Here is a 20675-nt window from a genome sequence, read left to right as displayed (position 1 = left end):
CAGCAGGGGGCCAGCGCTACCAGCCCAGAGAGCAGAGATCAACAGAAGCTGCTCATTTTGAACCTAATATTCACATCCCCAACTTATCTCTCTGAAGGAGGTGTCCTGTTTGACCACACAATCCTCCCTCCCCTCCCCCAAGGGGAAATCAGATCTTAAAGGGAGATTGGAGGAAACCACCGCAGACCAAGTTGTGGCCAGAGTTGGGAAAGCAAAGATGAGCATCAGAGAGTGATCCAGGGCTGGGAGGAGGTAAGAGGAAAAAGGGCCCCTCCAACCCAGTTTCTTTCCATGCTAAGTCTGGGGAAATAACCTCACAGCAACTCCACTTTCTGATAACCTGCCTCATTAATACTTATTCAACAACAGATTTTTTTTTAAGAAGAAGGAAGGGCCAGATAATTAAACACTCGGCAGAGGTCGAGGCTTCCACCCCATTCTCTGTTCAGCGCCCCACCTGCAGCCTAGGCCAGATATATATGCCACACCATCTACCACCCAGCCCCTACTCAGCTCCCCAGGTGTGTCAGAAAGAAATAAGGCAGGTGGACGGAGAGAGAGAGAGACAGACCTGGGCACCCCAGGTGCTCCCCAGGAAATGCACGGACTGTGAAATTACACCAGGGCTGGACAACTTACCACCACCACGCTGGAACCCTTGGGGTACTGAAATAATTAACTTGCTAATCAGCTACACCTTGCTCTTTCCTTTCTTCCTGGAACAAACAATTGCAAATCGCCTTCACATCAGGTTCCTATGTCAGTTACTTGGAGACAAAACTGATGCTTTGGAAGAAATACACTCTCTGCCTGCATTCAAACTGAAATGGGTCCTACCAAGTGAGGCCTCCTCTCCCTCCCCACTCCTTCCCACCAGGCCTGGGGGGTGGGAGTGCCTAGAGACAGAATGTTTCTGGAGAGACAGAGGTTTTTTTTTCTGTCCATGGCACAGAGCTTTTCCACCTCTGCTACGCGCTTTCTCGCTGTCGGTCCTCTTCAGCCTGCTTGCTGGCGCTAACCAGCCAAGATGCACGTGGAGAAAAGAGGATTGATTAGAATCATAATAATAATCCCTGGCATTCCTCCAGCTTTAGCGTTTACAAAATGTTTCCACACATTATCTCATTGGGTCAGAGGAGGTCGGAGCTGGAAGGAACCTGAGCAATTATGTAGCCAAATTCCCTCGGATTACAGATGGGGAAACTGATGCCCCCAAAGGTTAAATGTATTCCCCAAAGGTCACGGCTAAGGACAGTGTGGCCAGATCCTCATGTTCACTGTCCAGAGACCCTGTGCTGCCTCCCATCCTCTGAAAAGAGGGAAATGGCATGATCACCTTTCTGCTCCACTGTGGATGTAAACCAAGAAAGCAAAAAATTACAAGAGTAGGACATGAGAATGAGTAAAAGCTACTCTCACAGGAAATGGTTTGTGGAGGCTGGGAGTGGAGGAGACTAGTGAACATGCTTCCCTGCTGTCTTTGTCTCTTCACTCCCCCTTCTCTCCAGGTTTACAAATATGAACATTATGCAGTTTGGGATCTAAGGCTTAATTCGGCCACAGGTCCCAGGGGACGGGGCCAGGGTGGGAGGTGCTTTCCTTGGATTCAAATCTGGCACCTACACTCCCAGGATTCACAGCGTGGTGGGCTCATGTGTGCACACGTGTGTCCACTCAAGACATTGGATTTAGTGGTGAAAAACAGGCATCTTGATCCCTTCACAGATCAGATGATTTGCAAATTAATAGTTCTCCCCCCACTCCAGGCTCTGAGGAGGTGAAAAAAGATTCCTGGTGAAGGGAGAAACAAGAGTGGGAAAATATCAAATGGGACAAAGAAGCAAACTGACATTGGATTCTATAGGAAAATACTTCCCTGTGAATGGTACATGTGTATTTCGACGTGGATCTTGGCATTTCCACGGGGCTGCCTTGCCCCTGTTGGAAGGTAAGCGGTTCCTTTGTGTGTTCCGTTTATTACTAAGCCCAACTCTTTTCCCTCTAAAACTCCTTCTTTTCCCTGTTGAGCTGACCATGCTTCTGGATTTATGAAGAGAGATGTTTTAGCAGAAATCCCCCAGAGTGGCCCATCAGCCCTAAATCCCAGGCCTGCTCACCCCCCCAAGACCCCATGACACACAGCATGCCAACACGGTTTCCTCTTGCCTATGCATTAGCCATCCATTGTGGCAACCTGACATCTCTCACACATAAAACCGTAAGAGAGAAATAAAATATCTGTCTCTTGGCGAAAATAAAGCTTTGCCTCCCTCCTGATGTATAGGATATAAAATAAAGCCACAGCTCCAATAGTGGCTTTTCCTTATGCCGGAGTTGCCTTTGCACACACGGAGACAATGAAGACGGATGGTTTGGGACTGAGGCCCAGCCTCCTGGGGCCGCCTTCACCCTGTTTTATTATCGTCTGTGCCCCCCACCTCCCTGTCTTTTTCTTTCTTCTTCACTTTCTTTCCTTTCTGCTTTGGATGTGCCTTCTATATGCCCTTCTCTTTCTTTCCTCTGGAACTTTATTCCTCTTGTTCACTTTCTTTCTAAAGCATGACGGCAACAGGGAGAGAAGAGCCAAGTTTCTCACTTTCTCAACTACATGCCCGCCATCTCTCCCCACCTCCCTCTTCTCCAGACCTCCAACTCTCTCCAGACTGCCAGCCCCTAGAACGGATTTTGCTGTTACTGCTTGGGGATTTGCTTTGGTCAAATGTACAAATGTTCCCAAGGGACAATTAAAAATGTATTTAGTGGGGGGAGTGCTTTTTTTTTTTCCTGAGGAACAGCCCTCCCCGCTTTCCTCTCCCTAGACCGGGTGGTTTATGGATCTCAGCAATTATTTAGCCTCTAAGGAGCCAACAGAGCAAAGCTGCCACCCCGAAGGGGTGAGAGTTGACATTCACCTCCCACACCCAAGCCTCAAATCTGCATCATAAGACAGACTGTGGGCCTTGGGCCCCTTTGGGCCAACTCAGCTACCAGAGGTTTCGTCCCAGTGCAACCCTCTCTCCCTTGCCTCTTTCCCCAGTCCTGAGAACTGAGGGTGCTGTGGGGAAAATAAGAGGGGCCCCTCCCTGTGCTCACACAGAGAGACAGAACCGTCGCCCTCGTAGTCACAGACATGGTCACCTTCCTGCCCTCCCACACACTTGACACTCTCTCCCACGGTACATAGTGGCCACCTTTTTTCTCCTCTGTCCCCAGAGGCCCCACTCCTGCCAGGTGTGTGTTGCTCCCCTCTTGTGTCCCTCCACCCAAGTCTGAGTGGGTTTGTCCCCAGACGTTTCTTACCATCCTTGCCCTGACCTCATCCCTCCTGCTGCTTCCTAACTCATTGGAAACCTCGCCTGCTCTGCTAGGGGCTGCAGGACACATCCCAGGTCGGGGAAGTGTAAGTAGTGACTGAAAGAAGGGGGTGCAGGATCTGGGCTCCTGGGGAAACAACAGGGAGTGGGGAGCTTTGGTGTTGCCTGGAGGTAGGCAATGTCCAGCAGAGGGGCAGTGGGTGGTTTCAGCCTCTGAGACTGATGAAGGGTGTGTGTGTGTGTGTGTGTGTGTGTGTGTGTGTGTAGGGCTCCTGGGCACCCCTAATCTGAGGAGAGCTTTATTAATGCAAACATGGAGGGGCTGGTGAGGCAGCAACATCTATGGAACTCTGTCCCCCAAAAGGGGGGGCTTAGAGCTGCCAAGTCCAGAAAGAACTCAATCCCAGTCCCAAAGATGGTTAGCTTTGGGGTGTCTCTCTCTCTCTCTCCCCACCTGATGTCTCTCCAGATATCAGCAGTGACCACCACCATCAGGTAAGGGGAGAGAGTCAATTAGTGAGAGGATTAATTACTCGGAGGCACGAGCCCCGTTTGTCTTCCTTACCGGGTGTGAGTGTGTTCAGAGGAACACGGGCACGCACCCAAATACACATTGTCGTCACGCTGTCTTAGACGTTTTATTTATTTGTTGGATTCCTGCCCAGAGCCGCTCACACGCTTTTCCACGGGCTCTGAGTCTCCCACCAAAAAGGCTGCCTCCTTTTCTCCTGCCCGCGATCCCGACTGTCACACACCAGACACCCTCCAGTCACTGCCAGGACCCGCCCGCAGCACCTGCTGGGTCCTGGGCTCTGAGCCTCTCCCCGCGGCCTTTTTTGTCGCTGGGTTTCTTTTCCTCCACTCCTCCACGCATTTCCCCCAGTATGTCTTTCCTCCTTTTATTTCCCGCTTACTTTTCCACAGTCCTTCTCTGTTTTCCTCTGGGTTTCTGCCCTTATTCGCTGTTCCCATCCCCCTGCCCTCACTTCTGTCTTTCCCTCTCTGTCCTGCCCAGACTCTCCGTCCCAGACTCTCCATGTCCTGTCTTTGCTCCGCGCGCTGGTGCTGACTTGCATCTGAGATCACCACGCTCGACCTGGCTCCCCTCTTCGTGCCCAGGGTGCCTCCAAGCCCTCGTGAGAAGCCTGGCGTTGTTTACCCAGCCCAAGCGCACACCGTGAAGGCCCGGCCGGATGCTGCCTTTTACCGGCCTCGAGGTCCCCCACCTCCCCCAACCCGGGCCTTGGAAACGTGGCCGGGCCAAGTACACAAAGGGGCAGGGTGACAAGACCCCCAAACTTCTCGCCTTCAGTAGCGCACTGACCCAGGAATCTCTGGCAAACCCCCTAAGTTGGGTTTCTTCCCCGGTAAGGAGATAATACCGATCCCCCCTCTTACTATGTGATTCTGGGCAGGTTGCGATAAAAACTGTAAAGTGCTACACGCAAGTAGATCATTTCCAGGAGAGAGTGTTGGAGTGAGATTAAGGCAACCCGAGGCAGGAGCAAACGAGAGAGGGCAAGGAGAGAGCGGGGAGAGGTCGGATCAGATCCCAGCTTCCTGCGTCGCACGTGTGGCGTCCTCACCGAGTCTGTGCGGAGTTTGCGTGGCCTCCGGTACTGGAAGGGTCCCGGACGCACCCGGCCCGCTCCCACCTCCCTCTTCCTGGAAGGTGGCGGCTGGTCGCGCCCTATTGCTGCCGGCCCGGCGCAGGTACCCATCTAGAGCCCTATCCGCCCCCAGGCGCCCCCTTTCGCGGCCTCACCGCCGATTTCTGGAGGCCGCGGGCTGTACAGGAGCGCCCTGGGCGAGGAGGGAAGCGGTCGGGGCGGTGGGCGTTATCGGGACCAACAGCAGCCGACCTTGTCGGCAAGCTCGGGTCCTTGGGCCTCCCAAGCCACTCGTCGGGGAGGGTGGCCATGTAGGGCTCGGAATCAAGGAGGCGGCGGGAAGAAAGGGGGTACAGGAGGGGTAGCCTTCAGCCCCCCCCCCCCAACTGCAGGGCGTCTGGGAAGAGCTGGCAGAACCCTCCCATGGCCCGTTTCCGGGCCAGGTCCCTCCTCTTGGGCTGATCCTCAAGGCGATTCTCATAGCAGAAACCTGTGATGTGAAAGCCGCTTCCAGGGCCCTCTGGGGTCTTTTCCAAGAGCGCCTGGGATGAGGTTCAGAGGATTCTGCGGCCACTGAGCGATGACTGGGCAGCAGATTGCCCCTCCCGGCACCCGGTGCAGGATTCACACCACCTGGCAGCCGGGCGCTGTGCGTGGCTGTGGGTGTGGGAGACGTGGAGAGCTCTGGGGAGAAAACGCCTGCGGACTTCAGGACGCAGGCAGTAAGGGTGGCGGAGAGGGCGAGGAGGCAAGGTTGGTGCTCTTGGCTGAGCAGACATGGGTTTAAAAGCAGAGCTGAGCTGAGAAGCTTCGGAGACGGTCAGTTTTCTCTCCATGTCTCTGCGACCAATTACATTTTAAAATAAAAGCTCAATGGAAATGGGGAAAAAAACATATTAATCTACTGTGCGGTCGCCTTGGAGGCGTTAAAATTGGACTTAAATTTCTAGAATCAGGAGCCAGGAGGCGCGCTTCGAGTTGCTCTCCCCGACGCCCTGCGAGACACCGGGGTTAGTTCCCGTGGACCCGTTCACTGAGCCATCTGGACCTCGGAGCCCGATGGCCTAGAGTCCGCGTCCTGCCCTCGCCCTCAACTCCCTTACCGCGCTAGTCCGCCCGCAGGGGGGAACCCTCTTGTCCCCACGTCGAGGTCCCCGCACCCCCAAACGGCTGCAGCAAACCTCCTCCAGCCCACTCGAAAGGAGGCGGCAGGCCTCGGGTTCAGGAAGGGCCGGCAGCCGGGTCCAGCTGTCGCCCCGTAAGTCCCCGCCGACTGCCCCCCACCCCCGCGGTCCCTCTGCTTTGCATGAGAAGGAGCCCAGCTGGGGCGGGGGCGGGGTGGAGCCACTCGGGACAGGGTCCGCTATAGATTCCAGAAAGGGGCGGTTGAGTTGAGGGCGCTGGCGGCGAGAACCAAGACAGCTGGGGGTGTGGGGGCGTGGTGGGGAGAGCGTGGAGACCGCTCACAGGACCACCCCCTCCTGCGGGCCTCACCCGGCGCGGCGGACTGGGGAGGTGCCTCCGGCTCAGGGTGGAGGAGGCGAGGACCCCGCGCCACGCAGCTCTTAGCGCCTCCCCCGGTCCTGGAGTACGGGCTACGTACGGGTCGGCTGGCTCCTGGAAATGCCGGGTCCGCGGGAGGAGCACAAAGCCAAGTCGCATCCTTCGAAGCCGGCCTGCTGGGTTGGAGAACCGCCCTCCGCATCCCCAGCTCTGCCCTGAGTCCCGGCCTGGGAGAGAGCCGCGTAGGGGGCTGTTGCGAGAGACAACCAGCCCCAACGCCGCCCTCTCCGCAGTGAGGAGCCAGAGGCCAGGTGTGTGTGGAGGGGGTGCGGAGAAGGCGAAAGGGCCCTCGCGCCCAGAGGTCAAGATGGGCGGAGCGCCAAAGAGCCTCACTGCCGGTCTTGGCTTCGGCTTCCAATGAAAAGGTGACGCGGGCGGCAAGGCGGGGGCTGACGGCGGGCCTCGGGGGTGCAGGGCTGGGCGGGCGGAGGCTTAGAGGAGGGAAAAGCGTGTTGGCAGAGTCCTAAAATCCCAGTCCACGGAGCGCAAACCAGATTCACTGTAGTGGCTAACCGGTTCGTTCGAAGAGGGTATTTCATTTTGCAAAGAACTGGCTTCCTTGCCTGCCACTATCATAACAATTGCATTGCAGGGCGCATTTCCCCCAACTTAGCTCCGGCCCTGTGTGAGATGTCTGAACCCAGCACCGCGTGGGGGGTCAAAAGGCCATTCTCAAAATACCGGCTAGACCTTGCTGGCTGGCCGGCCCATCCTTATTTCCTTCTACACTAGGGCCAAATGCGCCTTTCTAACACCCCTGTCCCCTAAAAACAAAAACAAGGAGCAAATGCGGGACTGCCCGGCCCTGCCACCTTCAGATTTCACTTGGGGAGAAGTCCCGGTTAGGCATAGAAATGGTGCTGTCGAAACGGAATTTGGTATTTGATGGGTGTGGGCCGCGGAACTAGAGTGACTCTTCGAGGCTAAGAGTCTCAGGACCCGGACCCGACCCCTACTTCTGGGAAAATCTGCCCCCGTGGGCAGTGGTCCCTAGTTTATACCCTGAGGAAATTTAGGGAAGTATAGGCTGCCTAAGACGTGAACTACCGGAGGTTGTTCTGCTCTTGTCCGGGGAAGCTGGTGCCAGCCCGGAGCCTGGAAAAGGGGACAGGGCGGCCGGGCCCGTACTCTGCACACCCCAATCCCCTGCAGCCTCGCCGTGGAGCCCCCAGGACGTCCCCGTTCCCACCGTCAGTACCACCACCACCATCCCCCCCAGCCGCCACTACTGCCCCACGGTTTCCCGCCTAGTCTTTTGTTTTTGTATGGAAAAGGTGTCTCCGGATCACAGTTTTCTCAACTTCTCGCCGGGGTTGCAACTCCTCACCCGAGGCGCTTCCCCACCCACTCTTTTCCCCCGCCCCGGCGCCGCGCCTCCGGTCTCCCCCGCCCCACCAGGAAACCTCCGGAATCAACTTTCCAAGACTGCGCTGCGGGAAACAGACACCCAGATCTCCTAGAGACCCGGACCCTGTGGACTTTGGATGGATTGGGGGAGGGGGCACAGAAGGAGGGACCGGAGGAAGGAGATTCTGCTGCCAAACGCCCTCCCCCGCCCAACTCCCCCAAAGACAACCGCTGCGCCCGGGGCAAACTTCTAGGCCAAGAAAGCAAGAGGAAAAAAAAAAAAGCCAGCACCCGCTGAACTGCAAAGCCAAAGAGTGCACCTGGGCCGCCGAGGCTCCCGGACCCAGCTGCACCCCAACCTCCAACAAGGCTCGATCTGGGGTTACTGCCCCTCTCCGGCAGGCCTGCGCCTACTCCCGCGCGCTCTCAGTCTCTCCCACCGAAACCGACGCCTTACCGGAGCAGCAGGGGACCCGGGCACCTCGCTGCCCGCCGCCCGCACCGCGCCGGGCCGCGGTTGCGGCCGCCACTGATCCTCTAAACGCGGTCTCCCGGCACTCTCCCCAGCCGGGGGATGCAGAATGGTTTACAGAGGGACCGCGAGCCGCTGATTGGTCGCAGGCCGCCGTGACGTCGGCGGGCGCTGCATTAAGGCGAGGGGGCTTCCAGAGCCCAGCCAACAGCCAGGAGCAGTGACCGAGCCGCCGGAACTGGGGAGAGACGCGCCGGGGCGGCGGACTGGGCCAGGAGACCAGGGACAGAGGGACGCTTGTCCGGGGACAGCCTACAACGAACTGCGGCCCGGAAGGCGAGAGCGGCGGCCCGTGCCGAGCTGTTCCAGCCGCACAGAACTGTAGCCGCTGCACCAGGACGTTTTTTAAAAAGCTCTTCAAGCTACTCCCCCTCCCCCCGACTCCTCCCGCTGCAAAAGAAAAGAAAAAAAAAAAAAGGAAGGAAGGAAAGAGGCTAGAAAGGAAACCCAGATTTGCCATCACAACGAAAAAAGAGGGGAAAAGGAAAAGAAAAGTCGAGAGACTGTGGGGTTGCACGCAGGCAGCTGGAGCGTGGGCCGAGCGATGTGGGGCTGCGCGCCCAGGCGGCCGCGAGTTGCTACTGGAGCCACGATGCACGGCCAGGCGCGGTGAGGAGCCAGACGGCACCCCCTCCCCGAAGGAGTCCAGGCGCAGGGAGGGCCGTCCCGAGGAGACGGAGGCCGCCAGGCAGGCCACGGGCCGAGGTGACGGGGCTGGGGCGGTGGGGAGCGGGCGCGCGCACCTGGCTGCGTCCGCCCGGAGTTGTCCCTCTCACTCTCGATTGACACAAACACTTCTCCAGAAGGGGGGAAACCTAAGTAACAACAACAATCAACAACGAGATCTTCCTCCTTTCCTCCCTCCCTCCCTTCCCCCGCGGCCTGCCCCCGCCCCCTCCCCCAGGCCCACCGCAGGCTCCCAGGGCGTCCCGACCCGTTGCGCGAGGCCGACAGTTTAGGATCCAAAGCTTCCCGACTCGTTTGGTTCTTCTGTTTTTATAAAAAGAGGAGGGGAAATTCCGGTGACGGGCAGCCCTGCACACACACACACCCGCCCTCATACCCCGACAAAAGCAGATGCACTTTGACTTCTGACAGCTCTACCTCAAGCCCGAGAGAACTCAGCGGCGCTTTCCCTGCAAGCCGAGCTCGCCGCGTCGTCCTCTTCCTTCTCCGACTGCGTTTTATTTATTTCCGTTCCCGTCGCCGTTCTCGGTGACCTTCACTCCTTCGCGGGCTCTGGGCAGAAGAGTCGCTTTCTCGCCCGCCTGAGACTCTTTCCTCGCCCCAGGAGCGGCGGCGGTGCTGCTGTGCCCCGGGGCCCCGGGACTGTCGGGCTGCACACTCCACCGAGGCGCCCCCCGACCCTCATCAGCCTCCTCCCTCTCTCTGATTTTCCGGCGCGGGTTTCGGTTTGCACTGCCAAGTGTGTCTCCCCATTTTGGAGGGGCTGGGGAGTTCCTGCCGGTCGTCTTGGTGAATCATCCCCTCGGCTCTACCTGCGCTTCTCTCTCCGGGCCTCACCCGACCAAACCAAAGACCATGGTGCACTGTGCCGGCTGCAAAAGGCCCATCCTGGACCGCTTCCTCTTGAACGTGCTGGACAGGGCCTGGCACGTCAAGTGCGTCCAGTGCTGTGAATGTAAATGCAACCTGACCGAGAAGTGCTTCTCCCGGGAAGGCAAGCTCTACTGCAAAAACGACTTCTTCCGGTGAGTACTTACCTCGCGCGCCTCTGCTGCTCCTTCCCCGCGGGCCCTTCCCAGCCAGCTTCGGATCAGAGGTCAGCGTGGCCGCGGCGGCCGCGTTAGGAGCTGCCTTTGGAGAGGGCAGCCAAGTCCCGGGGGCTCCCGCCTCTTCACCAGCTGGCGCGCTGGGCTCCCCGGGACGCGGCCTGCTTTCGTCCTGGAAATTGTGGGTCCGGGCTTGGTTGCACGTGCCTGGGAAGAAAGGGTCTGAGCTCGCCTCTGAGCCAGAAGCCTCTCCAAGCTTGGAAAGAGGTAGCTCAGCCTCAGGAGGTGTAGCCCCGGCTCCTGCCTTTCCCCTTGCAGAGCTCTCCAGCGACTGCATCCTCCGGGCCTCCCGGCTTTGCTCGTCCTCCAGGCTGAGCTTAGAAGCCCAGGCTAGCTCCATGCCACTGTCTTTTCCGTCTCCGAGAAGTCTTGGCGGGAACCGCCGAGCCTTTTGCATGGAGTGTCTGAATCGCCTGCGGTGGCAGCGGCAGGGAAGCGCTCGGCCACGGTGCCTATCCTGCATGCCCCAGGGTCTTCCTGAAACCCGGTTGGGCCTCCCAGCGCCGACCTGGGCACACTACTGCACGGTAGCCTAGACCTTACCCGGCTGCCTGGGTTGGCGGGAGGTTCGGCCTCCGCCCAATGCCGACCTCAGCTCTGAGGCGCAGGCTCCGCTCGGAGCCCTCCCAGGCTCTGCCCACCACAGCCCGCCACCTCCTTGCCGAAACCTGGGGAAAAGCCGAGACCCGGGTCGTCGGAGCCGGGGGACTTCTCCCGACAACCCTCCTCCGTTTAGCATTTTAATTGAATCCTCTTAAAGTTACTATCTTGCCACCAAATCCACACAACACACAAGTCAACAGAGAACTGGAGCAAACTCGAATTGAAATTCCCTTGTGCCCGTTTGAAATCTCCCAGTTTACTTGGCTGACTTGGTGTCTGCTTTTCTCTGAGTTTGTGGTAACAGATCAAACTGGGGGACAGAGTGGGGGTTCGAAGCCACCCGGGTCGCTTTGCTCAGAGGCCTGGGACGCGCTGTCCCCAGTGCATCCCCGGGACGCGCGGCTCTGGTAGCGGCGGACCATGGAGCAAAGCTCTGTCCGCTGGTATTGCCGAGAGCAAGCGCAGGCTGAGCCTCTTGGGCCTCCGCCGGTGCTGCCGGGCTTCCCGCTACTGGCGGGAGCCGAGCCAGGGAGCGGCGAACGGTGCCGACTGCCAGTGGGCCCCAGAAGCCTGGCTCCCGCGAAGCGCGGCCCGGCACCTAGAGCCCCCATGCGGTCTAGCTTGCGCCAACCTGCTGGGCTTTGGGCTTGAACGTGGCGACGGCCTGGCTGTGGCCATCCGGGCTCGCCGCGGCTGTTTGTTTACCCGCGGCTGGACCGGACCTTGCCAACCCCGAGCCCGTGTGCGCCTTCTTTTTCGACGAAGGAGAGGCAATATAGAGAAAAGCGGTGATCGAGACGCATTTGTATGGCGCTCTAATTTTGTTCTCTGAATCTAATCGGAAAATAGGTGCCTCCCTCTCCCTTCCCGTCGCCACCTTGCCGCCTTCTTCGGCAGCGCTTTTTCCCTCTCTGACAACGCTGGGCGTGAGGCTAGGGGTGGGGGCAGCTTGAGCTCCTTACTCCATCATTCTAACCATGTGTATCAACTCCCTGACTTCTCACTGGTGCCCCGCACTTTCTCCTGCCTTCTTGCCTGCTTAATCGGCATTCTGCCTCTCTTTGGCTCTCCCTCTCTTTCTCCTTTTCCTCTTTCCTATTCTTCTTCCTCCACTTTCTTTCTCTATCGCCTTTCTCCCTGTTTCTGTCTTCCCTTGGTCCTCGCCAACCCGCCACCCTGCAGGTGTTTCGGTACCAAATGCGCAGGCTGCGCGCAGGGCATCTCCCCTAGCGACCTGGTGCGGAGAGCCCGGAGCAAAGTGTTTCACCTGAACTGCTTCACCTGCATGATGTGTAACAAGCAGCTCTCCACCGGCGAGGAGCTCTACATCATCGATGAGAACAAGTTCGTCTGCAAAGAGGATTACCTAAGCAACAGCAGCGTCGCCAAAGAGAACAGTCTTCACTCAGGTGAGGCCCTAATTCCCGGCTCCTTAGGGGCGGGTGGGTCCTGGGGGAGGAAGGCCTGCCAAGGTTGCTGCTCACCTGTCCCTTCCCTCTCCCCAGCCACCACGGGCAGTGACCCCAGTTTGTCTCCGGACTCCCAAGACCCGTCGCAGGACGACGCCAAGGACTCAGAGAGCGCCAATGTGTCGGACAAGGAAGGCGGCAGCAATGAGAACGACGACCAGAACCTGGGGGCCAAGCGGAGAGGGCCGCGCACCACCATCAAAGCCAAGCAGCTGGAGACGCTGAAGGCCGCCTTTGCCGCTACACCCAAGCCCACGCGCCACATCCGCGAGCAGCTGGCTCAGGAGACTGGCCTCAACATGCGTGTCATTCAGGTCAGGGCCCGAGCGTGCCACTCAGTTCTCTAGAGACCCACACAGCTACTCCGTGCAGGCCGAGCTGGGGCGGGGGGCTGTTTTGAGGAGGAGAGTGAGTCCCTGTAGGCTGGCGGAGGGGGAGGGAGAGGCCCAGACACAACCCTACCCGGTTCGAACTTCAAAGCGTCGCCAGATGGGTAGAGCATCTGGAATTCCCTATACCTCCTCGTCTTCCTGGTCCAGCACAGGTGAGAGTGGTGACGGTGCGGGAGGGACGGGGAGCATGAGGCTGGAGGAGGGGACACTGTCGGACACCGCAACGGAGTTGGGACCTATCTGTCTGCACTGCCACCCCTGTTCGGGAGGAGCTAAGAGGTCATTGTGCCTCTCGGAATTAATCGGTTCCACTGGCTTCTGCACAACGTGATCTCCCTCTGCGGGTCCCCACCCCCAACTTTGTGGGTCTCTTGCCCCAGTTAAACAAGCCCCAGAGCAGAGACTTCCCCTCCGAAGAGAGGTGGGCTGTCCAGGTTTGAAGGGAAGGTGGTCGGGGTGGGAGTCAGCTGTACCTCGGCCTGTCCAGAGTAGCACGGGATGGGAGGTGGCCATCCAGGCAGCTGCGCAGGTGCCCGCTGTGAGGTCTTGAGGCTGCGTGTGAACCGGGCCCCAGTCTTGGGCCCAAGGTTAGGTGTCCGGTGCCTGGAGGCTCTGCGGGGGTATGGGTGGGTGTGCCAGGAGGCTGTGTGCATGGGCACACTCTTCAGGCTGCCCTCCACGGGGGCCCTCTGCCTCTGAAAGGTTGTGCGATCTTGTGCGCAGGTGAAGGGGAGGCTGCCTGTCTGTGTCACTACCAGTGAAAGGCTGTGGATAAGTACGTTTGGCACTGGGAGATTGTACGTGGGTGGAAAAGGAGACTCTGGGTTTTGGTGTCACTATCTTTGGGAGACTGAGTGTCAACAGGAGGCTGTTTGGATCCCTGTCACTGTCATGCGGCGGAGGGGGCTGCCAGGGTCCCTGAAAGGGAAGCTATGTGTCTGATACTATTCGGGGAGGTTGAGCCTCGGTGTGTACAGCCCCCGGGAAGCTGTAACTGTGTCGGTGGAATTATTAGAAACAACTCCAACTGCCTCATGTTGAGCAGGGCGGCTTGCCCAGTTCCTCTGACGGGAATCCTGTTCACCGTGGGCTCAAGGGCCACCCTGCGCGGTCCTACTCAGAGACCGCGCCCCCACCCCCACCCCCGCCATATACAACACACAGACACACCACACGGCCCGGAATCCGCGAGATAAGTGGTGAGGGGCCAGGTCCGGCCGCGCACCCGAAGTCGGAGGTGGCGTCTCCGGGGCCTCACCCCCGCCCCCCCCGCGTGTGTGCTTCAGGTCTGGTTCCAGAACCGACGGTCCAAGGAACGGAGGATGAAGCAGCTAAGCGCGCTGGGCGCCAGGCGCCACGCCTTCTTCCGCAGTCCGCGCCGGATGCGGCCGCTCGTGGACCGCCTGGAGCCGGGCGAGCTCATCCCCAACGGGCCCTTCTCCTTCTATGGAGGTGGGTGCGCTGCCTAGGCGCAGGGCGCGGGCGGGGCGCGGGCAGGGCGGGCGGGGTTGGCTTCGTCGGAAGCGGGTGGCAGCGCAGAGGCGCTTCTGGCTTTCTATAGAGAAGTGGAGAGTAGGGAAGAGATGGCTGGAGGCTGGGGAGTAAATCGAGGGGAGGTAGTGAGACCGGACCGAATTCCCGACCCTGAATGAGGCGAATGGGCAGGTAGGGAGCAGCTCCAGCGTTCGCACCCAGCCTTCTCCGTGCTTCCGGCCCGGCAGGGGAGCCGGGCGAGTGGCGACTTCCCCGAGTCGCCCTCCCCAGCCGGCTTGCGCGCACGCCTTCCCGCCTTGTCACCTTGCCCCACCCAGGGCCCCGCCCTGACAGCCTCCTCGCTGCTCCGCAGATTACCAGAGCGAGTACTACGCTCCCGGAGGCAACTACGACTTCTTCCCGCAAGGCCCCCCGTCCTCGCAGGCTCAGACGCCAGTAGACCTGCCCTTCGTGCCGTCGTCCGGGCCTTCCGGGACACCCCTGGGTGGCCTGGAGCACCCGCTGCCCGGCCACCACCCGTCGAGCGAGGCTCAGCGGTTCACCGACATCCTGGCGCATCCTCCCGGGGACTCGCCCAGCCCCGAGCCCAGCCTGCCCGGGCCTCTCCACTCAATGTCGGCCGAGGTCTTCGGGCCCAGCCCACCCTTCTCGTCGCTGTCGGTCAACGGCGGGGCGAGCTACGGAAACCACCTGTCTCACCCCCCCGAAATGAACGAGGCGGCCGTGTGGTAGCGGAGTCGCGCACGATACGCGGAGTTCGTGGCTGTACAGAAACGAACCTTTATTTAAGAAAAACAGAAAAAAAAATTTAAAAAAACATAAAAGCAAGTCATCCCCCCCACTTCCTCCAGCTTGGGGGGTCATTTTCCGTCTGGGGAGACCGGATGGGAAAGGGGGACACGAAATAGAATCCAAATCCGCCTGGAGGTAAAACTGGGATCCGTGCGCTGGCTGGCAAGGTGCAGAACTGGGGCTCCCGCAGGGAAACGCAGACCTCTCCCCACCTCCCGCCTGGACCCGGATTCTTGGACAGACACCGCCGGGGTGAGCGAGAGCCCGGCGGGCTGCATAAAAACACCCACGGCAGCCGCGGGAGGCGGCCAGTCGGTGGTGACGCCAGGAGCCGCGGGGAGGGAGGCTGCGTCCGCAGCCGGTTGAGGACGGTGAAGCGGCCGGGGCTCTCCCGGGCCAGCCAGGAGGGTTCTGGCTCTGGGAAATTTATTAGTGTTGTCTCAGAGTTCAGCAACAGCGACAACACACTTATAGCTTCAGAAACGCCGACCTGCTGTGCATCAGGTGGGACTATATATATATATTTTTTTTGTCTCTCTGGGTTTTTTGGTTTTTTTGTTTTTGCCAAAATTGCAAAATTCTAAATGTAAAGCCCTCAGTATCAACTCTTCTACCTTCACAAAGCTCTACACACACACACACACACACACACACACACACACACACACACACACACACACACAATAGGATGGTCTCCAGCCAGACCTCTTAGTAAAATGACTTGAACATCAGCTGTACAAGAAAAGTATTCTACCTTCACACACACAAAATTAAAAAAAAAAAAAACTATTGAACTAAAAACAGTCAACTGTTTACGTATAACGTTAAATTCAGGAGTTCAGTGTTTTACTAATATATCCTGTTTTGAAACCTCTTGTTCAAAACAAAATGTTTTGAGCAATCAACCAAAATTGTTCATTTTATTTTCCTGTAGATGTTCTGACAGATTTACAGGGCTCACAGCTCACTGTGCTAGTATGTAAAAAGGTGTTGTTTACACAAGGCAAAGAGAAAACGTGATATTCAGACACTTGCCAAATAGAGTAATTATAGCACAAATACTGTAAAGGTGCCTGGCACCACAACCTGAAAAAGTGTTAAAAAAAAAAAGTGTTACAAGGTTTAAAAAAAAAAAAAACATCTTTGCTAATTTTTAGTCCTGTTGAACATTCATGGAATTGTTAATATGACTTATATAGACCCACACAGGTTTTATTTTTGTGTCTTTAAAATAAAAGTCCAAAATATTTAAATTTTATGGTCAAATATGCAGTCAACAGCTGCTACTTTTTTCTTTATATATTAAATTTCTCATATGTCTTTTATTGTTCTGATAAACCTAAGCTTGTGTGACCTCCAGTGCATATTAGACCATTCACTGTATGAAAGAAAACATGTTGAATAAATTTGTGAGTTTTTAATAAAAATAGAAAATCTGATGTTTAGATAACTGGTGTGTTATTTGATGTTTTAACAACTAGAATTGAGCTGTGACGGAGCTGAATGACCTCTCAGAAGCCAGGAGGAAGAGAGACAGGACTGGTGGATCTGTTTTTACCTTGGCTGTAGTTGAACCCCTTTGCTAATGCCAACCAAGCTTTTCTCTGTGCCTTCCTGCTGTTATTAACTACAGATTTGCATTCTGTGAATTTTAACGGATACAATTGAGGAGATGTTTGCTGATAAGTTAATATAGAACTGGAAATAGAAATCAAATCCATGGCTAAAAATGAGTGGTCCCAGTCTGTCATTAAGCATGAGACCCCATGCACTCTCTCCCTCTCCCCTCTAAACAGGCAAAACCAGATTTCTGAACGTCAGTTACCTATAAATAGGTAGTTAGAGGTGGTCCTTTTCTATTTCAATTCATTTCCCATAGATAATCCTGCTTTCTAACTTGGTGGTTTGAAAGATAACATAAAATGAATGTACAGCACAGCTATAAATGAAATACTTTAATCCCTTTCACAGAACTGATGTGAAATAGTTGTTTTATAGTATTTGTTTCATTTGAAGTTTCCCAGAAGGAAAACGAGTTTGCTTGGCACAAGATACATATTACTTTCTCTGAAAGAGGAGTAAAAATAACCAATATAGAAATCAGATTTCAACTGAGAGTTGCCATAAGGTTCTGAAAAGTAGTCCAATCCCTTCCAAGTCTTCATTAAACATGGAAGGAATTTAAATATTTTATCTGCTGTGAAATACATGTGTATGTTTTACTATCAGACACTACCACAGTTCCAGAATTTCTTTTCCATGTCACCTACATTTCAGTCTGGATTCTTTATTTCCTTTTTTTTTTTTTTTTTAAATCAAGGGTTTTACATGAAATGGTATGCAATTTCCAGTGTTGTTTTTGTATTTTGTTAAGACACAACCAAGTGTATATTTCTTGCTAAGAAGGCTTTAAAATAAATATTTCACTGCATCCACATGACAGCTTATTCAATGGGGAGGACTATCGGGGTGGAATATGACAGTGTTCTTTCAGAAATCCAAATTTATGAAATACTGGGGAGACTTTTGAAACTCCTAGCCTCTGCATGCAACACATTTACCTGCTTTGTATGCAGATCGCCTTGTTTTTGCCCTTTTAGCATTTATATACATTAAATCATAGCCAACTTATTCATTATAGCCAGCCTCCTTTAAAGACATTCATTTAACTGAACGTATGCTCATTGGGAAGCCACATTTTCCTATCAAGGCTGCTGAATTATTTAGCAGCCTTATTGTGGAATCCGGTACTTGATAAGCATTTTAGAGTTGGTTGCTCGGTGTGGATGCAGTTCTTCTCTCTGACTTCTCTCTGGCAGCAGCTCGGTCTTTCCCCTTGGAAGCTGTGTCCAGAGCCCTAACGAATCCCTGGACAGGTGGCAAACTTCAGCAGTCAAATGTGGAGTCGCCCGAGGCGGGGAGGTCTAGGGATGTCAGGGACTGTTCTTGTTCCCATCAGAGCTGTGCTGCCCACCTCTGGCCCTGAGGTACCGAGGAGCGCTGCACCATTGCACTGCGCCTGGGCGCTCCCCGGAGAGGCTTGCGGGTGGGAGGGGAGCACCCAGGCGGTCCCCTCCGACCCCCAACACAGTCTCCTCTCCTGTCTGGGCTTGGCCGCCTGGTTTCTCCCCGCAGCCATCTCAAAGCTGCCACCTCTGTGCCTCTAGCCACCTGCCCTCAGGGTTCCAGTGACTGGGAGCTGCCATCTGCCCTGGACGAGGGAGGCATAGCTCACCCACCTCTCTTTTCCAGGATGGGGTAAAGTGGGAACTGCTTTAGGGCTAGACAAGATGGGGGAGGGCGATGCGTGGAGAGCCAGGACAGGCATTGGAAAGGGCCTGGGACCCTTGATAGTATCTGAGAAGAGAGAAAGGTAAGAACATGGTTTCCCTAAACTCTTGAAACTCCTGGTCACCTGAACAGACAGGAGATTGGGACAATGGGGGGGGGGTGGTATCCAATGTCACCCCTGCCTATCCTCTGCTCTTCCTACACCTGTGTGCCACTTTGCAGCCCTTAGGCAGAGGGACCATGAACTGGGAGACCTTCTGACCTTCTCTGGAGAGGACTGTTCTTTTCGGAGTATGCTCGCATTTATTCCCATCCCCCTCCTCATCTCATCTGCTCACATCACAAGGGCAGTCAGGGTTTACATTTCTTCTAAGAGGTAGAGTTTTTGAAATAGCCCCTCCCATAGTCCACCGTCCATCTCCACTCCCACTCCCATCAGGAAAACCCTCCTCCCTTCTCAAGAAACTAGAATCAAGTAGGGAGGACCCCCCAGAGAGGGGATTTAGGAGGTTGCTGCCTCCTGCCTCCACATCTCTGAGCTGCATCTTAAGTCCTAGAACTCTTTCTTCTTTCCTCCACTCCTGGAGGCCCCTCCCTACTCTCAGGATGGGGTGAGAAAGCTAGGGAAGCATTTTGGGGGCCCTGGGTTGTGTGCAACAGCAGTAGAGTGGTCTTGATTTCTTCCTCAAAAGGCTTCCCAAGTCAGTAGGTGCCTGGACAGAGACAGAAGAGTAGGGAAGCAGGCATTTTCTGCCCAGAATTATCCAGCAGTGTCCTGTTTGCCTGACAGCTAGAGGTGCTCTCTGCCTTGCCTCACCTCCCGGCTCCTTTTCTCCCCTTTCTTTACCCCAAGGCTAGGTTCCTAAGCCTTATTAGTGTCCCAAATAGGAAGGGAAGAGGACCGGGGGAGGTAGTTTCCTAAATGTGGGGTGAGGGAAACATTTTTGTCCTTCAAAGCCCGGGGCCATGCCTGTCCCAGTCCGTGGAGCCTGCTTTTACTCTGGAGGCCCCAGACGGCAGGCACCAGACTGCAATTACAGGGGATATGGTTTGTTTTGTTTTGTTTTTGTTTTAAAGCTGTTTTCGACTGAATTCTATTGCAGGTGGTAAAAAGCAGTTTTCTTTGCCTCAGTGCCTTGCCTACGGTGCCACCATCCTAGCTGGAGTGCTTTCCCTTCCCAGTGTCTGTGGGCATCTACCCTGAGGGCTTCCTGCCACCACCTAGGAAGGGGACATGGAACAAGTGGTCTCTTGTTGCTCTTGACGCTGCGGATGCGTATGGAGACTAGGGAATTCAGGGACCCTCATGTCCCTTGGGTTCCACAGGAGACACTGGAGAACTGAGGGTTCCCCAGGCTGTTCAACTGTGGGATCCAACTGGCCTGGGCTGTTCCCAGGAAGGGCACAGGGCACCCCTGACCCTGTTTCCTGGATCCATTTGAGGCAGTGTCCATTTAGGGGCTTCTAGTTCTTTACAGGTGACCTCAAACAGATACTGGAAGGATAGACCACTTTCTACTCCCCTGATCATCCCTTTTTGCAGTTTCTCTTCACATGTTTGTCTGCCCCGCTAGGCTGATCACTGCCAGAAGAGAATCTAACTTACTCATCTTTGTATCTCATGTAGCAGTGCCTGCCACATAGCGGGCAGTCAGGGAATGCTTGATGAAGGAAAGAGCATATAAAGGGATTGTATGTTTCTATGTGCCTGGGTGCAGTTAAACTGATCCTATTGGGTCTTTATATTTTGAGTCTACCTGTGCCCCTCTAACTGCAGACCTGAGTTTTCCCGCATTTGTGCACTACTTTCAAGTGTCTGAGTATGCCCTCATCCTTGAACAGCAAGGATATCAATACCGATGGGTGTGCAGTAGAGTAATCCCCACTCCACCCCTTTTCCCTGCACAGACAAAGCTACTTGCAGAAGCTACAGAATCGATCTTTATTTACGCACAGCTATAGCGCTTGCTAATTCCTATTGATAAAAATGCCAGCAGTGCACCGCACACTTACACATGCCCATCCCTGAGGCACGATTTCCAAATCGTGGCCGTCGCGGGGCCAGAGGCATGTGCCCGGCCCCAGACTCCTCCAAATTGTGAAATGCCAAACCTTCTTTTGGTCCCAGTCTGTGCGTGCCCTAAATCACACGTAAGCTTCGAGACGCTTACCCTTTACTCCTCCTCCTTCCCAAATCAGCCACCACGGGTCACGGTTACACTACACTTTATTTCTAAGCAAATCTCGGACAAATCTTGTGACATACTTTATACAAGAGGACACAGGCTGCACGCAAGGATGTCTCGGTTCCGGGCCAGCGGCGATGCCGTGCCCTTGCGCGCTCCCGCGCTGCCCAACACACCCCCTCGGCGCACGCGCACGCGCACACGCGACAGCCTTCCGGGCGCTTCCGCCTTCATCCTAGCAACGCACGTAGGGACGCAAGCCCCGCCCCCTCCCGGGAGCCTTCCGGAA

At 55.8% G+C, this 20675-nt stretch overlaps 1 protein-coding gene across 1 annotated transcript; it reads left to right on the top strand.

Moving 5' to 3' along the window:
- The first annotated feature begins 9115 nt into the window (after positions 1-9115).
- On the top strand, positions 9116-14936 carry LHX1 (LIM homeobox 1). Its single transcript, XM_065897123.1, has 5 exons — positions 9116-10078; positions 11945-12171; positions 12268-12545; positions 13910-14075; positions 14470-14936. Exons 1-5 carry the CDS (start codon positions 9909-9911, stop codon positions 14847-14849), a joined length of 1221 nt encoding a protein of 406 aa, XP_065753195.1. The 5' UTR covers positions 9116-9908; the 3' UTR covers positions 14850-14936.
- Positions 14937-20675: the final 5739 nt, after the last annotated feature.

Source organism: Phocoena phocoena, chromosome 19 (assembly GCF_963924675.1).
Source record: "Phocoena phocoena chromosome 19, mPhoPho1.1, whole genome shotgun sequence".
NCBI lineage: Eukaryota > Metazoa > Chordata > Mammalia > Artiodactyla > Phocoenidae > Phocoena > Phocoena phocoena.
Note: the sequence above shows the minus strand (reverse complement) of the source record. Positions and strands in the feature narration are given on the sequence as shown.